We start from the raw sequence: 17,018 nt of genomic DNA on the forward strand, positions 1-17,018 counted from the left end.
GCCTACATTTATTACATATATGATGTATATATTTTGGAAGTGCTTATTTTTGAGAGCGAGAGTGCGCATGTGTGTGCAAGTGGGAGAGGGGCAGAAGGAGAGGTACACAGAGGAACTGAAGCAGGCTCTGTGCTGACAAAAGAGAGCCCAATGCCAGGCTCAAACTCACAAACTGTGAGATCATGACCTGAGCCAAAGTTGGATGCTTAAGCGACTGAGCCACCCAGACACCCCCGTGATATTTTTTAAACTGACATTGAAAAAGCTGTATTATTAAATATTTGATGTACTGGGTTGAAAGAAAGGAAAGAAAGCTATGGCTCTCAGCTTCTGCTAATAATTTTAAGTAGATTAATTATACTACAGTCTTTAAACAATCTTAAACTTGTAGGAGCCTATTTTATTTCAGAGCGATATTTTCATGGCAAAAGAAGAGAAATGGGTTGGGTTTTTTCCCTGAGTAACTTCTTCCTTTCTTAGGCCCAGAAGAAACATCCTTGCCTGATATATTGAGTATACTCAAAACTTCACAGCTGTGGGAGATTTTTAGAAACTCAGTATAGTATGCACTAGCTATTCTAGATACCTAAAGTTTTGTCTTGCATGCTTACAGTCTTCCAAATAATAATATTGGCTAACATCTTTTGAGCATTTACCTCATGCTAGGCACTATTATTGTAAGTGTTTTATGTGTTCTATTCATATAACAGTCGCCACAAACCTTGGAAAGGTATATACTGTAGTTTAACTGTCTCTGTTTTATAGATGAAGAAACAAAGCCTGGAAAGATTAAGAAACTTCTAAAGTTATATGGCTAATAAGTAGCAGAGTCAGGATTTAGACCCAAGCGTTGGATCTTATCTGTTATACTATACTGCCTCAGAATCTTAAATTGGATCCTGTCGTAGGATTAGATGTATTGAATGTGAGAGCCATATGCCATGCCCAGCATGTTGATTTTCTTTAGGGCCAGCTGGACTAGCCCCATTCTTTTTGCCAAAGGTCAGTTTCTAAAATACAAATTTCAGAAGTTCATCACTCCCTGAATAAATCTTTGAACAAAAATGTTAAGGAATATATGGTTTGACATTGTCTTGCTTTAGGGGAAACCACCCTTGCTCAGAATAGTGATACTAGAACATTGGATCAAATAACAGAAAGAAAAAAAAAGAGTTCACCAAATCAAAGGGCAAAATAGAAATCAAAGACAGTCAAAAGTATCCACCAATTAAATGTTTTTGATTTTAAGACATTAATCTGTGGCTTCTTGCCATTTTTTGCCTACTACTGCTAAATGGGAAGAGGTCAGTTGTTCTATTTGGCTTGTAGCTCATTTGTTGTAAATTACGCAAAACCTCCTAGAGGGCAGCAATGAGTAGGATATGAGATAAGTCCTTGCTATTTACTGTGGCAGTTACCTCAGTGAGATACCTTACAGAGGCGGCATTCATCAGGACATATTTTCCATTCCCTCGGCCCATCAAAGGTTTGGTTTCTAGCAAGCAAAGTTAATGGGAATTACATTATGTAGGAGAGTCGAGGAGAAGGAGAGATTCCTTGTCTACTTTATCTCTACTACACCTACCCATAACTTGTGTAGGGAGTGCTTGCTAGAATTATGTTAACCTTGAAAGCAGGTACCAGTTCACATGTCTGTGATGATGATAACTATTTTGAAGTGCACCATTGTCAAAGTACTGTATTTTTCAGGCTTTTAAGGTTACTGTTCTTGAGAAGTTAACATTCTGATGAGGAAATAGTAGATATCCTTAAGTATTCATGTTCATTTAAAAATAAGTTATTCGTTTCTCAGTTGTGAATTCTCAGTTTTCTTTTGCAAGTAATTTGTCCTCTCTTCAATCCTATTCTTCCCTCAAATATATATTTTCATTATAACCATTTCTCTTCTTTCTGTATTTCCTATCACTTTTATAGGCTGCTTTAAATATTTCTCCAAAATAAGGTAACTGATATAATATTCTTACCATTTTATAGACAAGGAATATAAGACCCTAGAAGTAAAAGGGATCAGATTTAGTTTAATAAGGAAAATAAAACCTAGAAGTCCTGTATTTAGAATATGTCAGAAAGCTATTAGGCTACCCTTTCTCTGATCTCTTTACTAAAAGAAGAGTTGGCTACATTACCTGTTCATAAAATAACAGCTTTCAAACATATTTTCATGAGTGGATTTATGTATAGATGAATAGTTAAATTCTGTATAGCTTCAGAGGACTAATGATTGACAGGATTGACATTTTAACTCACTATAAGAAAATGAAACTTCTCAAAAATGGAATGTGGGAACTGGCTGCCTTTGTAAAGAATACAAAAGGAGGCTGGAAGGCCGATAACACCAGGGACATTATAGATGGGGATTTCTATACTGGGTCTGGCAATTAGTTTTGAATAGAAATATCTAAAGAAAGGAGGTCAGGGTTAAGAAGAGGTGAAATTAGTTGCAAAACTAGATTCAAAATCACAATCAAGAAACAAAGGAAATGTTTTAAAAATATTTGTTTACTTTTAATATAATTTATTGTCAAGTTGACTAAATAGTATATACAGTATGCTCTTGATTTTGGGAGTAGATTCCTGTGATTCATCGCTTACATACAACACCCAGTACTCATACCAACAAGTGGCCTCCTCAATGCCCATCACCCATTTTCCCCTCTCCCCTGTCCCCACCCCCAATCAAGCTTCTGTTTGTTCTCTGTATTTGTCTCTTATGGTTTGCCTCCCTCCCTCTCTGTTTGTAACTATTTTTTTCTCCTTCCCCCATGGTCTTCTGTTAAGTTTCTCAAGTTCCACATATGAGTGAAAACATATGATATCTTTATTTTAGAGAGATTGAGAAAGAGAGAGAGAGCGTGAAGAGGGGAGGGGCAGATAGAGAGGGAGACATCAAATCCGAAGCAGGCTCTGGGCTCCACACTGTCAGCACAGACCCCAGTGTGGGGCTCAGACCAAGAACCATGAGATCATGACCTGAGCCAAAGTCAAATGCTTAACTGACTGAGCCACCCAGGTGTCCCAGAAAGGAAATATTTTTAAATGGATGCCAGCACTAGAAATTATTTGTTGATTCCTGGCGATTGATTTAGGTAACTTCTGTGATTCAGTGGCTTGATGTTTGTGCTTTATAGCCTGATGATTCTACTTCTTAGAGGGCTTAAGCATTGTTTTATAAGTCTTCAGATAAATTTAGAAATACATGGAAATTAGGTAGGCATACAAATAAATGGATCTGACTTCTGTTTCTGGTCATGATAAAATAAAATGGATGAGGTTTACCCTTTCAGTTTAGCTAGAAAACTGAACAAAACATGAGACAACAATTTTCAGATGGTGGATAACAAGATCCCTGAGAGAAGGAAAATGAAAGGGATGAGCCGATGATTTCCCCACCTCACTAGGGTGGTATGTTGAGGGTAGAGAGCTGGAAGAACCTGGAAGTATCTGACAGTCTTGCCAAGTGGAGGAGACAATTCAGACATCAGGGAGGTGAAAGTCGCTAAGGTTTGTGAGGTACAATACTGAAGGGAGGGTGGCTGCACAAAGAGAAAGTCCCAGAGACATGCAGAGGCCCCACTTAAATCTTTGACTGAGCATTGATCTGTACGTACATAGAAAGAAAATACCAGAGGCTAGGGAAAGAACACCAGAAAAAAGGAATCAGAACAAACCTCAAAGCTAACACAGGTGCTTAGAGTAGTTTGTATTCCAGCCAGTTAGAGTGGAAAGGTCCTGAGGCATTGAATAGAGCCTCAAAAGGATATTACCTCAGGAGTTGGGCCAAGGTGGCCCTAGAATAGAGGCTACTCTGGACCTATGGTAGCAAAGTTTAATTTAAGCCTTGAAAACTTGAAAATGAGTTGAATGACTTACCTGTATCACAGAACAAAAGCCCAACAATATTTAAAGAAATACAAACATATTCTGGTAACAACAAAACCTAGTGACATGAAATCACAATATCCAGCATCCAATCAGATGTTACCAGGCATATAAGGTAGAAGGAAAATGCAATTTAGAACAAAGGAAAAAACAGTTACTAGAAATACCCAGAAATGACAAAAATGATAGAACTAGCTTACGTTGGCAGGATATTAAAGGGGATATTATAAATACATTCCATATGGTTAGGAATTTAGAGGAAAATTAACATTATGGTGAGAAAAATGGAAGATGTCAAAGAAGACCTCAGTTGAACTTAACAGGGATGAAAAATACAGTATCTGAAATAGAGAATGTAAGAGGTAGGATTAATAGTAGATTGGACCCTACAGAAGAAAAAAGTAGTGAATTACAATATATGGCAACAGGAACAATCCAAATGAAACAAAAGGCTGAAAAAAGAGGAGTATCAATGAGCTGTGGAGCAATATTAAGCAGTCTGAGCATGTAATTAGAATCTCAGAAGGAAAGATGGGTGTAAGTGTTACCAGAAAAAATGTTTGAAGATACAATGGTAGATTTTCCAACTTTGGAAACTTGAACACTGGCAGATTCAAGAAATTCAGCATACCCCAAGTAGGAGAGACACCACACCAAAAAGTATAATAATCAAGTTGCTGAAAACCAGTGGTAAAGAAAAACATAACAAAAGCAGCCAGAGGAAAATAGATACATTATATACTAAAGGAATATATAATGTGTTTCCAACAGAAGTAAGTGTAGGCCAGAAGACAATGTAGCTACCTTTTTCAGATACTGAAGGAAAGGGGTGCTTGGGTGGCCCAGTCAGTTAAGCGTCTGACTCTTGATTTCTTCTCAGGTCATGACCTCATAGTTTGTGGGTTTGAGCCCCACATTGGGGCTCTGCACTGTCAGTGCTTGGGATTCTCTCTCTCTCTCTCTCTCTGCCCCGCCCCCATCTGAAAAAATAAACTTAAAAAATTTTTAAGAAAAAGGTACTGAAGGGAAAAGAAAACTTGTCAACTTACATTCCATACCCAGCAAATACATCTTTCAAAAAACAAGGGTGTACTTTTTTCAGACAAACAAATGCCAAGAGAATGCATCACTAACAGACCTGTCTTATAAGAAATATTAAAGGGTATTCTTCAGGCAAAAGGAAACTATGAGGTAGAAATTTGAATCTATACAAAGGAATGAAGAGCAGTGAAAATGTCCTCATTTTTTAATACCTCTGTAAGACAATTGACTAGTGAAAGCAGAAATAAGACAATGTATTGTGGGATTTGGAATATAAGATATGACAGTCATAACACAAAAGAGGGGGGAAGTGAAAGTACATACTAGCATAAGATTTGTACACAGTATATGAAGTGGTATAGTGTTATGTGAAGATAGATTGTCATAAGTTAAAGACCTATATTAAAAATCCTAGAGCAACCACTGAAAAACAAAAATAAAAAACAAAGAGGTATAGTTAATAAGCAAATAATGAAGATAAAATGGAATAAAAATACGCAATCCAATGGAAGCCGGGAAAAGAAGAAAAAAGATATGAAGAACAGACCCAGCAATATCAATAATCACATTAAATGTAAATGGTCTAAGCCAGCACACCCAATAGAAATATAATGCGAGCCACATATGTAATTAAACATTTTTTTTAATGTTTATTTTTGAGAGAGAGAGAACGAGCAGGGGAGGGGCAGAGAAAGGGAAACACAGAGTTTGAAGCAGGCTTCAGGCTCTGAGCTGTCAGCACAGAGCCCGACACGGGGCTCAAACTCGTGAACCATGAGATCATGACCTGAGCTGAAGTTGGATGCTTAACTGACCGCGCTATCTAGGTGCCCCTTAAATTTTCCAGTAGTCACATTGAAAAAAGTAAAAAGAAACAGGTAAAATTAATTTTAATAGTATATTTTACTTAACGTGATGTATGCAAAATGTGTCATTTTAGTGTATAGTAAATATTAAAATATTATTCAAGAGATATTTTTACCTCCCCTTTAAAATTTGTACATGGGGGGCCTGGGTGGCTCTGTCATTTGAACGTCAGACTCTCGATTTCAGCTCAGGTCATGATTCCAGGGTTGTGGGATCGAGCCCCACACCCAGCTCCGCTCTGAGTGTGGAGCATCCTTAAGATTGTCTGTCTCTCCATCTGTCCTTCTCCCCTGCTTGCATGCAAGGTGCTGTCTCTGTAAAAAAAAAAAAAAAAGCAGAACTGTCACAAGAAAGAAACCCATTTTGTTTTATTATTTATTTCAAATCCCTGTTTTTGCTTTTTTTAAATTTTTTTTAGTAATCTCTACACGTAACATGGGGCTCACCTCACAGCCCTGAGATCAAGAGTTGTGTGCTCTTCCCACTGAGCCAACCAGGTGCCCCAAGAAACCCATTTTAAATGTGAAGACACAGACAGTTAAAAGTAAAAGGATGCAAATACTAGTCAAGAGAAAGATGAAATATAACTGTATTAATATCATATCAAGTAGAATTCAGAGCAAGGAATATTACCAGTGACAGACATTTCAAAAGGAGTAGGTTCTTCAAGAGTACTTAACCTAGGTATGTATACACCTAGTAACAGAACTTCAAAATATGTGAAGCAAAACTGATAGAACTGAAAGGAGAAATAGATAAATCTTTAATTACTGTTGGAGACTTTCGCATCTCTCTCAACAATCAATAGAAGAAGTAGAAAATCATAAAGGATATAAAAAGCCAGAGTAGGGGCACCTGGGTAGCTCAGTCAGTTGAGCATCCGACTCTTGGCTTCAGCTCAGGTCATGATCTCGCAGCTTCATGGATGCAAGCCCCACATTGGACTCTGTGCTAACAGCACAGAGCCTGCTTGGAATTCTCTCTCCCTTTCTCTCTGCCCCTCCTCCACTCAGGCTGTGTCTGTCTCTCTCAAAATAAATAAATAAACTTAAAAAACAAAAAAAAGCCAGAGTAGGTACCCAAATGCTTGTGGGCAGGAAACACTTTCTTCTCTACACAGCACTAAATATGCCCTATTCCATGTGGAGAGACAGGATGATGCTCTCCGGTCTCTTTATTTTCCCTCCAGGACCCTGTTCTTCCTATCATCCCTTACTATTAATTTACATGGATGAATTAGGAAAAGAGCAAGCAGACATGTCTTTCCTTATTAATTATTGTCAGTTATTTCCAAAGTGCAAAATCATTAGACTGTTGGAATTTTGTTTTTCTGACTTCTTTACAGCTAGGGAAACACCATAAGGAAAAGACTCATAGCATTTATGGGGAGTGAGGGAGTACAGGTGAATTAAGGTAGAATATATGTAGCAGACTGACTACACTGATGACAAACCTAACTAGCCAGGCAGACTAATTACCTATTTTGTAAGTCTCATCTCTGAAAGGAAAGGTCTTTCAACTATCCTGTATCACAATAGCCTTGTGTATAGAGAAGTTAGTCTTACTTGATTGATAGTAGGGAAGTAAGAAGTAAGACTTAATAAGTGATATACTAAGATCATCTGACTTTTATTGCAGAATCAGCATCTGAAATCAGAGCACATAACTCTGCCTAGCATTCTGACTTTTGTAACAAAAGTGGAAATGGAGAATTAGTAGTGATCGCAGCTTCCTGGTTGTTTCCAAGAAGCCGTTAAATTTAAGTGATGCTCAGTAAAGAGAGCAAAACATTTAATGTAAAACATTAAGCCCAACTAGATAAGCCTAGCACAGGGAATAGGTTTTCCTTAGGGAATAAAAAGTGATTCTATAAGAAGGGGAAAGAAACTAGGCAAAATGAGATAAATTAGTTAGGTGAATATGATGTGTCTTACCATATGCTCTGTACTCTTACATGTAGAATAGTGATCAGATTGGAAATTTCAGTGTCTCTAACATGACTTACTGGTAGGTTCCACATCATCGTAGTTATCTCTTAAAGGTGTTTCTTAATAGAACTAGTCCTTTTGATAAACCAGGGATTTATGCAGGGTCATAGGGAGAATAGTAATTGCAATTATCACAACTCCATAAAAATAGATGTTGTCTTTGTCTAAAACTTTGGCAGTAATTCTAATAAATAATTTGTTACTTGAATTTGCATGTGAGGAAAATCCTGGGTATGTGTTCACAGTGAGGGATGCAATACACAGAGCTTACCTGAAGTCTGCCTTCTGTATTAATTAGGTTAGATCTTAGGGGCAAATGACCTGACTCATAAGTGCTGCTGCTTGTCTTATCTTTGTGGTTTGTGGTTGACAAGGATAGATTTAATTTAACCATCAGAATAGGGAGGTCAAGTTGAAAATGTAGAGAAGTAAAACAGGGGAAATGGCTCCCCCCAAACTTGCCTTGGTCTCTGCTTAGGAGCACTGCTAAGCCCAGGACTTTCAGAACATTTTCTAAGCCAGTTAGAAAGGTTTAATGTGTAGAATTGGGAAGAGTTAAAAGTTAAGATAGTATTGTTATTGAGATGTTTTACTTCTAAATGGATGAGAAAACAATAGTTTAGGTGGTTTACTGGATGAGAAGGAAGGTACAAATAGCAGTGGTCATTTATGTCATTGTGGTAACATACAGGAAAAATATTGAGTCCTTAGTTTGAAAACATTGTAGGCTTCTTTTTTTAAAAGAGAAGCTTTTCCAGCTTCAGCCTGGCAGCTCTTCAAATAAAATCACAAAGGAACAAGACACTATAAACAACAGTCCCACCCCTCAAAAAGCACTGCATAGACAAGCAGGCGCTCATGGCCAAGGCTGTGAAGGCAGGAGGAGGGGCAGCCCCTTAGTCACTGGAGCCGCAGCGGGCATACAGACAAGTGTGGGCCCCAAAAAGAGTGACAAGTGGACCAACACTGGCAGTTGTCCCCACATACTGGTATATTGGCAAGACAAACACAGCACAGGGCTGATTTACTACTTTTAGCCCCCTTATTTCAAGGGGAATTCAAGATCTTCTGGCACTAAGAGAGTCTTGTGTGCAAAAAAGCTCTCACTATAGGAGGGGAGAGACCCTTGTCTTCACAAAACACAAGCAAATGCTCTATCACTGCTTCTCTTTCATCTTAAACACTGTGATCCCTTCTCTCATTTCTTTTTCCTTCATCTTCAGCCCTCCTCTGTGAGATGACACGTAGGATTCTTTTTGTTCTCTAACTCCTAGCTTGGTTTTTTTGGTATGATTGTGTCTTGGCTGACCTATGGCAATTTTCCTCATTTGGACAGAGTAATAGCTGAAAAACTGAGGAAACTTGGATCTTCGTTCTGCCTCAGATGTCAGATTATACATCCTCAGTTAATGGGAAGGAACATTGAGGCCACCAAGCTCCCTCCTACTGGGATACAGGGGAAGTGAAAAAGAGCCCAGATCACTCCTTAGAGCTAATTAACAAGCTGACTTTGGAGGAGGTCCTTTCCCTCACAGTGGACAGACCTTGGTTGGAGGCAGAACTGAAGCGATGGAAGAGGGATTCTCAAAGGAATTAGACAATGTGGTATCCTGATCATTAGGTCTCTTTTCTTCTAAGTTGGGTTGGTCTTCAGCTTTATAGTCCATGCTTTTGCAATTGAAACATAAAAATAAAAAACCTAACAATCCAGGCTGTGTAAGTCTAATTTCATTGGTTTCTAGAACTCCTTCCTTCTAGGAAAATCATGGGTAGCGTGATACTCATTTATGTCATCCTTTTTTACTTCAGGGTAATGATCCCAAAGGTGATGCTCCTCTGATAGACACCTAAGGGAGATACCTCTTCATGGCTTTCATGTGCTTGGGCCTCCTTATCTCTGCCTGATTCTTTCCATCTCCTGCTCGAGTCCTTATTGCCTTTTAGAGTACATGACTTGTCTGCACCATGGAAAATTTGGCTTACAGTGAATGGCAGTCATCTGCCTATTCATTTCACCCCTTGGATTGAAGGGTTTAGCCTCGTAACATGGCTAATGCTGTGGGATGAGTAGAATGCCAGAGGAATCAATCCTTTCTTGCTGATTTTTTTCTCACTAGAGAATGTAGTTTATAGCCTAGAAATCTGTGCCTGTTGGACAAGTCTTCCTGCATTCCTGGCTGCCTTTCACAGGCCTAGAATCATCTTTAGCACCATTATCCTTGGGGGCAGAATTAGATTGAAAGCCTCCATTTGAGAAATCTGTGATCCTAATTATGTTTTGATTCATTATCACTATTTAAAATAACTGAGCTCCTGTTATCTATTGGGCATCACACTAGGCAGAGGATTAGCCACAACCCAAGTCCTCTGGACCTGTTGGGCCTGTTGCTCAGACTTCAGAGATGCAGGCAGAACAGTGTCTGTCTTCAGTCCTAGTCTTCCCTCCCACCCCCACCCTCAGAGCTCTGCTTCAAGGCGAGTGTGGTTTCCCTGCAACTGCCTAGGCGTCCTCTTCTATAGGCCCTTTCTCTAGTCTAGACCATGTTTTGGTGTGTTCCTGGCAGTGTTCCCTGCTGCCTACCCAGTATGTAGTTGCCTACTGTTGGGCAGTAGCTCACTGCTCTGGCATCCTAGTGTGTAAATATTTGTCAAAGGACAGGGGCGTTTTCCCATTCCCCAAAAAGCATTCTGAAAAATGTGCCTGTTTTCTTAGTCATATTTCCAAGCTGTGGATCAGTTAGCCCATTCATTCCTTGCAGTTGACAGACACTGGCCTGGCCTTAGCTGGCCACATAAAGTCAGTATGCAGTAACTTCCGGCACGGTAACTTTCAGGCTTGAGTACCACGGTGTCTTGGACCTACAGGAACCATAGTGGACACGGTCAATATTAGAGAATACGTTGTTTCATTAACAGAAAGTATCACGTATCTTCCATAACGTGAATTAAATTTCTTTCGCTCATACTTGATACTGGAGGCATAAATAGAGTCAACAAAAATGAGAAAGCTAACCATATAAATTCTGGAGGAGAACTTTACTCTTCATGTTTGTGACTGGGCTTTCAGGTCTCATGTAATGTAGGTTTTTATACAACATCCGTGTCTGCCTCTGTAAAGGTACAGTGCTGAGCTGTCAGTTTAGAGGTGTTTTTCCCAGTGCAGTTGATGGTTTATCCTGTCACTCAGTTCTACTTGAGACCAAAGCAGTTTGCCTCTGCAAGATGGCTTATTAGGCTGAAAAGGCAGTCTTTAGCCATGGAACAGTTTTCTGTCTGTGCAAAATCACGTGACCCACATGTAAGGATTGAACTGTTGGTCTTAGCTATTATACTAGACTGTGAGCTCAGGATTTCTTTAAATTGTTCACCCAGCCTCAGTAGATTAAAGTAACTACTAATGTGTCTTATCAAAATGTTTGGCTCCTTCCTTTCCTTTTCTCTTAAGTCTCGCCTTCTAGCACCCCTTCCTCCTCACTCTTGTTTTTTGACCTAATCCTCAGTCTTCTACAGATCTGACCAGCATGCTCTCATATGGATCCTACAACCCATAATATATGTGTGTGTGTGTGTGTGTGTGTGTTCACTTTTTCTGTTTTCACTGTTTACAAGTACCTCAACCCTCCAGAATTTGATCTAGGGGCATGAGGCTGTTGGGTGTTGAAGTCTTAATTGATTAGGAAACAATAATATATGCTGTGCAATACAGCAACTGCTTTTCCTTCATAAAATACAACTGTTTTGAAAGGACTGAATATCTATTTTAATACATAAATTTCTTCCCATAGATCATCAATTTCTACATGAATATGTTGATGGAGCGAAGTAAAGAGAAGGGATTACCAAGTGTGCATGCATTTAATACCTTTTTTTTCACTAAGTTAAAAACGGCTGGTTATCAGGCAGTGAAACGTTGGACAAAGAAAGTGGATGTGTTTTCTGTTGACATTCTTTTGGTGCCCATTCACCTGGGAGTGCACTGGTGTCTTGCTGTGAGTACCTCTCCTTTAATCAAATTTAAAAGAAATCTACATAATTATAGAATATACAGAGCAGTGAGTAGTAATTCTACATTTTCACTGGATGATTGTGAGAAAGAATAGTATTTAGTTGGCTGAAAATTGGATAGATCAATGAACTTCCTGTCAAGAGTGGGAGATACTTAGACTTTGAAGAAAGTTGTGGAATTTCCTTTTCTGGAAATATTTAAAAGGGAGTTGTAAGTCTATAAACAGCCTCAAGGCAAGGCATGGGGAGAAAAAGTGACTTTTTATGATGCTGCCAACTCAGATTCTGTGACTATTGTTTTCTGCCTAATCATGATTTGCATACTTGGTAATTTAATACTTTTTATGACCCTGAGAACATGAATACATTAGCTTAATATGTTAACAAAAATATAAAAGTTATTTCACAATCTATTTTGAATTACATTTTAAAAGCACAAAGCCAAAGAGAAATTCTGTACATAAAGAACAAAACCCCAAATCTTTTACCATCTTTCTGACACTGTGTGGAAATGATTTTATTCATCTTACAGTCTCTGAAGAGCATGTGTGTCTTCACTGTTGTCTACATTGCAGATGAAGAACCTACATACGAGAAAAAGATTTCAGGGCCACTAATGAGGTCACCTTAGTTCCATGTAAATAATCCCCTTCTTCTTTCCTCACAGCTTAAGCATGGTATAATGCAGAGTATCAGTTAAACTTGTTGTGATTTCACAAGAAATCTGGCAAAAGGCTCTAAATTCCAGGGAAGGGAAAAGCTGAGAAACTACTTTTCTTCATTTTATAAACATGCAGATTTTTTATTCCCAGGTTGTGGACTTTCGAAAGAAGAATATTACCTATTACGACTCTATGGGTGGAATAAACAATGAAGCCTGCAGGATCCTCCTGTAAGTAGGGAGTTGAGGACAAAAGAGTTTGGTGTCAGGGCATATGTTGTGTTTTTCCAGCTGTTGAACTCAGTTCTTTTGTTACCGTCAATGGAGTGATTAATAAAGAAAATTTTCATATTAAGAATGGATATTTTATGTCTGAGTAAGTCAAGTTTAATAGTAATATATTGATACCCAAAATATATGGGACAACTATTGTCCCAGTGCACTAGAAATAATGAGTGAGTCAATATGTATATATAGATAATAGAAACTACTTAGAAATCATCTAATCCACCCTCCTAATTTTTCAGATGAAGAAATCAAGACCCACAGAGGTGACTTTGATATGCTCAGGTCCTACTAGTTAGTGGCTCAACTGGGAACCAGAATGCAAATCTCTTTATACCCTTTATCTGTTTCTCTTTCCAAAATGCCTCTTCCTCACTGTACCACTGTACCACTCTGGTGGCCAGGAGGAGGTAGGTTCCAGAATGGTGAACAGTTTGCACTTAAGAAGAGTGCTGTATATGAGGTATGCACTCATCAAGTTGTGATTTGGATTGAATTTTCACACAGGAGAGTCAAAACTAAAAATAGTGAATAAATGTCTTGATATTGCTAGAGAAACCTTCTTCCACGAGACTGAGTTCTAAAGGACCATATAAACCAGGGAAAAGAATCAAAACTCATTCCTCAAGATGAGTAGCAGGTAGCAGGAACCTGGGTGTCAGAGGCAGAGGTCATGTTTCTCTTGGGTTGCCAGGGTGGGCATGAATTATGGGGAGTTGCAGGGGAAGTTTAGGAGTCCAGAGATTCCCTGCCCAGCATTGCATTATATACTGTTTTCCCCAGAAGTGCAAACAAAATCCTTCTTAAGGATTGTTAGCCCCATTCTTAAGGTGGCAGCTGTCCTTAGTGTTCCCACAGCTCATCTCATTCTCTCCCAATGCCTTTAGCCAATACCTAAAGCAAGAAAGCATTGACAAGAAAAGGAAAGAGTTTGACACCAATGGCTGGCAGCTCTTCAGCAAGAAAAGCCAGGTACATTTCATCTTGATAAAGTAGAAATCCTGGGAAGGAAAGGGTTTTACTGCTTGATTCCCAGGGACCTTCTATCTGAGTGTCTAGCCTGACTTCAGCTTGGTTGTTTGGTTTCTCAGGGAAGATAGAGTAAGTTCTGTGGGAAAACTGGTAATGTGTTTCTCATGCAGAAGTAGGTTTTCTAAATGCCCAGCTATTCTGCTGAGCTTTTCACTCCTGTGGGAAATGTTTGCTGATTGGCCATTGTGGGAGGGACTAGTCTTTACATCCTTGGGTGTCATGGAAGTCTAAGAGAGTCTCCTGTGTTATTAATATGAAGATTAATATTAATATGAAGACCTGACTGAGATGCTGTATTTTTTCCTCTGAGCTTCTGTTGTTCTGGGTGGTGGACTTAGGGTCATCTCTTCAAAATTCAGGGAAACCTATAACATTTATATTCTTTGGTTCTTATTTATAATCTAATTAGAAGGAAAGAAGCTTGGAACAATGTTACCTTTTTGTTTTTGATCTTTCAGGAAATTCCACAGCAGATGAATGGAAGTGATTGTGGCATGTTTGCCTGCAAATATGCTGACTGCATTACCAAAGACAGACCAATCAACTTCACACAGGTGAGCTGAGCCTTCAGGAAGGAGCCCTGTGACCACCCTGTCTCCAGGCTGCCCGATAGATGTATTTTCATCCACTTGCTCTGCTTATGGGACTCTGTCTGTGGCTCATAACACTGGTGGTTACTGCCTGTACCACATCACAAGAAAAAGGATAGTGATAGGCTACATCCTGGGTTATCTTACATCACGTATTGTAGTCAAGGAATCCTGGTCATTAGCAGATTCTTCTTCTCTGTCTCTCTCCCCCACCTACCTCAATTCCTATAGGAAACAGAGAACTGGGACCAGAGCACGTTTTCTTCATTTTCTCTTTATTTAGTTAGCAGTCAGGTTTTGTAACAGGCCACACCTTGAACTCCTAGTGTATTTGTCATGTTGCTTTCCTCCTCTCTGCCCCTCACCTGATACAGCTGATCATTCTTCTCTTAGTTTGTGATTGTTTATTTCTGTCCACGTGGTCCTTCAGAGACCAGAGTGGATTGAGACTAGAGATTATGGTTTATTCTATGTCCTTCACTTCACATTAATGGTTTTACCAGACTTTTCCACCATAGCCCTTGAGTGGAGCTGATCCTTGCAGTTCCTATAACTCTTCCCCTAAAAAGTGAATTTTTGATTTTTGGGCCTTAGACTCCTACCTTCTTCAGGGTTCAACATAGAGGACTTGATAGACACCATTCTCAAAATTCTTAGAGAAGTTCAGGTATAGCCTGGGGACTTCTAGCAATGCCCAATAAAATTTGTAAGGCCACAACAATGGAAAAGAGCAATAGAGATAGCAGTAGAAAACAATAGAAGAAAATTACATGTAATCAAGAATTGAGCAATTTGAAAGACCAGAAATGCAACTGAGGCTCTTTTAGTTGTAAATCTTGAGAAGGAAAGAAAGGAGTATTGGGTCTGGGTAAAAACAATGAAAAAAATTAAGTGTATCTCTGTGTCCCTACAGCAACACATGCCATACTTCCGGAAGCGGATGGTCTGGGAGATTCTCCACCGAAAGCTCTTGTGAAGACTGTCTCAGTTAGCCGACATTGACCTTGCGGGGGACCAGCTCTTTGTTGTCTATAGCCAGAGACCTTGGAGACAGCTGCTCCCAACCCTCTGTTCTTGTAAAGCCCTTGATCCTGGACCAGGCCCTGGCGAGATGCATTCACAAGCACATCTGCCTTTCCTTTTGTATCTCAGATACTATTTTTGCAAAGAAACTTTGGTGCTGTGAAAGGGGTGAGGGACATCCCTAAGCTGAAGAGAGAGACTGCTTTTCACTTCTTCAGTTCTGCCATCTTGTTTTCAAAGGGCTCCAGCCTCACTCAGTCCCTAATTTGGGGGCCGAGAGAAGCTTGGACAGATTCTTGGTTTCATATAAACTCTTGTTAGGCCTTACTAAGAGGTAGGAAAGGGCATGGGCAAAAAGGTAGGGATGAAAACCACCAGCATATACACGCACACATACATACACACAGGATTTTCAAGATGTGTTGTCAGGAAAGTGACTGTAAACTGGACTTTGGGTCACATGCATAAGTCCCTCCTCCAGGATTTTCCCTATTTATATGCCTCTTTGTGAAATCCGTCTGCTTCTGTACAAGGCTATTTTATCATCTGTAGCTTCCTCCCATCCTGAGGCACAGCACATGAGCCCTGGGTGGACCCCAAAGTCCCAGGCAGTCCTTTCCTTAAAGCAGGGGTTTGCATGTGCTCACAACACATGATATGGGGAAGACCCACCCAGGGAGCGGTTTAGTGGAGCAACAAAGGCACCACTTTTACTGCCGCCTACTTCTGACCAAGAAGAAGGACCTCAGTCTTTAGCATAAAATTCCAGCATTGGATGAATGCAGGTCTAGTTTGGTCTGTGGCTAGTTAGTTTAAATATGTTTCTAACCACAGAGAATTTTATATATATATATATATATATATATATATATATATATATATATATATATATATTTCACAGGGATACGTGTTTTTTTAAAAGGCTGAATGTGTTCACCACTTTAGCCTGTAGATTTATTTCCATTTTCCAAATTTAGCTCTAGCACGCACAGATCCCAGCCCCTATGTGTAGGGTGTTTGTGGACTTCCTAACAATATTTTGAGGCCTGAATGAACTTTGGCTTAGGGGTAGAGGTTACAGAGGGAGGCAAGATTTTCAACTGGAAAACGGGTGGAATTTGGACTGATCGACTTGAGACTAAAAAAACCGCTATTCCTTTTGTTCTTTCTAGCATCTCCCCCACCCACCGAGCGCTCCTCAGGCTAGATAGTGAAACGATCCAATGCCAGTGTCATTTTGTACTTCAGTTCCAAAATAGGAACGTTTTATACTTTTTTCTGTATTGTAATAGGTAGTTTTGTATGAAATATTTTCTCTTCTTCCCTGTACCCCATCCTTTCCAACATTGTGCTTTCTCTCTGGGCTTATTTGAAAATTTTACTCTGTTTTATACCAAGCTTGTTTAGTACATTTTTCTATGTTTTACCACAGGTTACAATTTGAAAAGAAAACTATTTTTTTTAAATATTCCATTGTTAACTGAATGTTACTGTTTCCACTCCAGCAACTAGATGTCCTACCTTTTTCATAACTGCCTGCCTTTTTGGGGAAGACCACCTTTTCTTTCTTTCCTTCTTTCTTTCTTTCTTTCTTTCTTTCTTTCTTTCTTTCTTTCTTTCTTTCTT

General features: G+C 39.2%; 1 protein-coding gene across 8 annotated transcripts in view; it reads left to right on the forward strand.

Annotated features, from left to right (window-relative positions):
- The window catches only part of SENP1 (SUMO specific peptidase 1), a 53,731-nt gene that overhangs the window by 34,257 nt on the left and 2,456 nt on the right, over window positions 1-17,018 (forward strand). For 7 of the 8 annotated variants that reach the window (XM_040488306.1, XM_040488307.1, XM_040488309.1 and 4 more), the window contains 5 exons: window positions 11,582-11,785; window positions 12,614-12,693; window positions 13,635-13,719; window positions 14,238-14,333; window positions 15,283-16,860. In XM_040488306.1, the coding sequence (XP_040344240.1) occupies window positions 11,582-11,785; window positions 12,614-12,693; window positions 13,635-13,719; window positions 14,238-14,333; window positions 15,283-15,345 (528 nt within the window). In that variant the 3' untranslated portion in view covers window positions 15,346-16,860. Of the gene's footprint in view, window positions 1-11,581; window positions 11,786-12,613; window positions 12,694-13,634; window positions 13,720-14,237; window positions 14,334-15,282; window positions 16,861-17,018 lie in introns of those variants that run through there. The other variant, XM_040488310.1, reaches the window with a different exon arrangement.

The sequence above is a fragment of the Herpailurus yagouaroundi genome, unplaced genomic scaffold (assembly GCF_014898765.1).
Source record: "Herpailurus yagouaroundi ecotype Mexico unplaced genomic scaffold, PumYag 166, whole genome shotgun sequence".
Taxonomy (NCBI): Eukaryota; Metazoa; Chordata; class Mammalia; order Carnivora; family Felidae; genus Herpailurus; species Herpailurus yagouaroundi.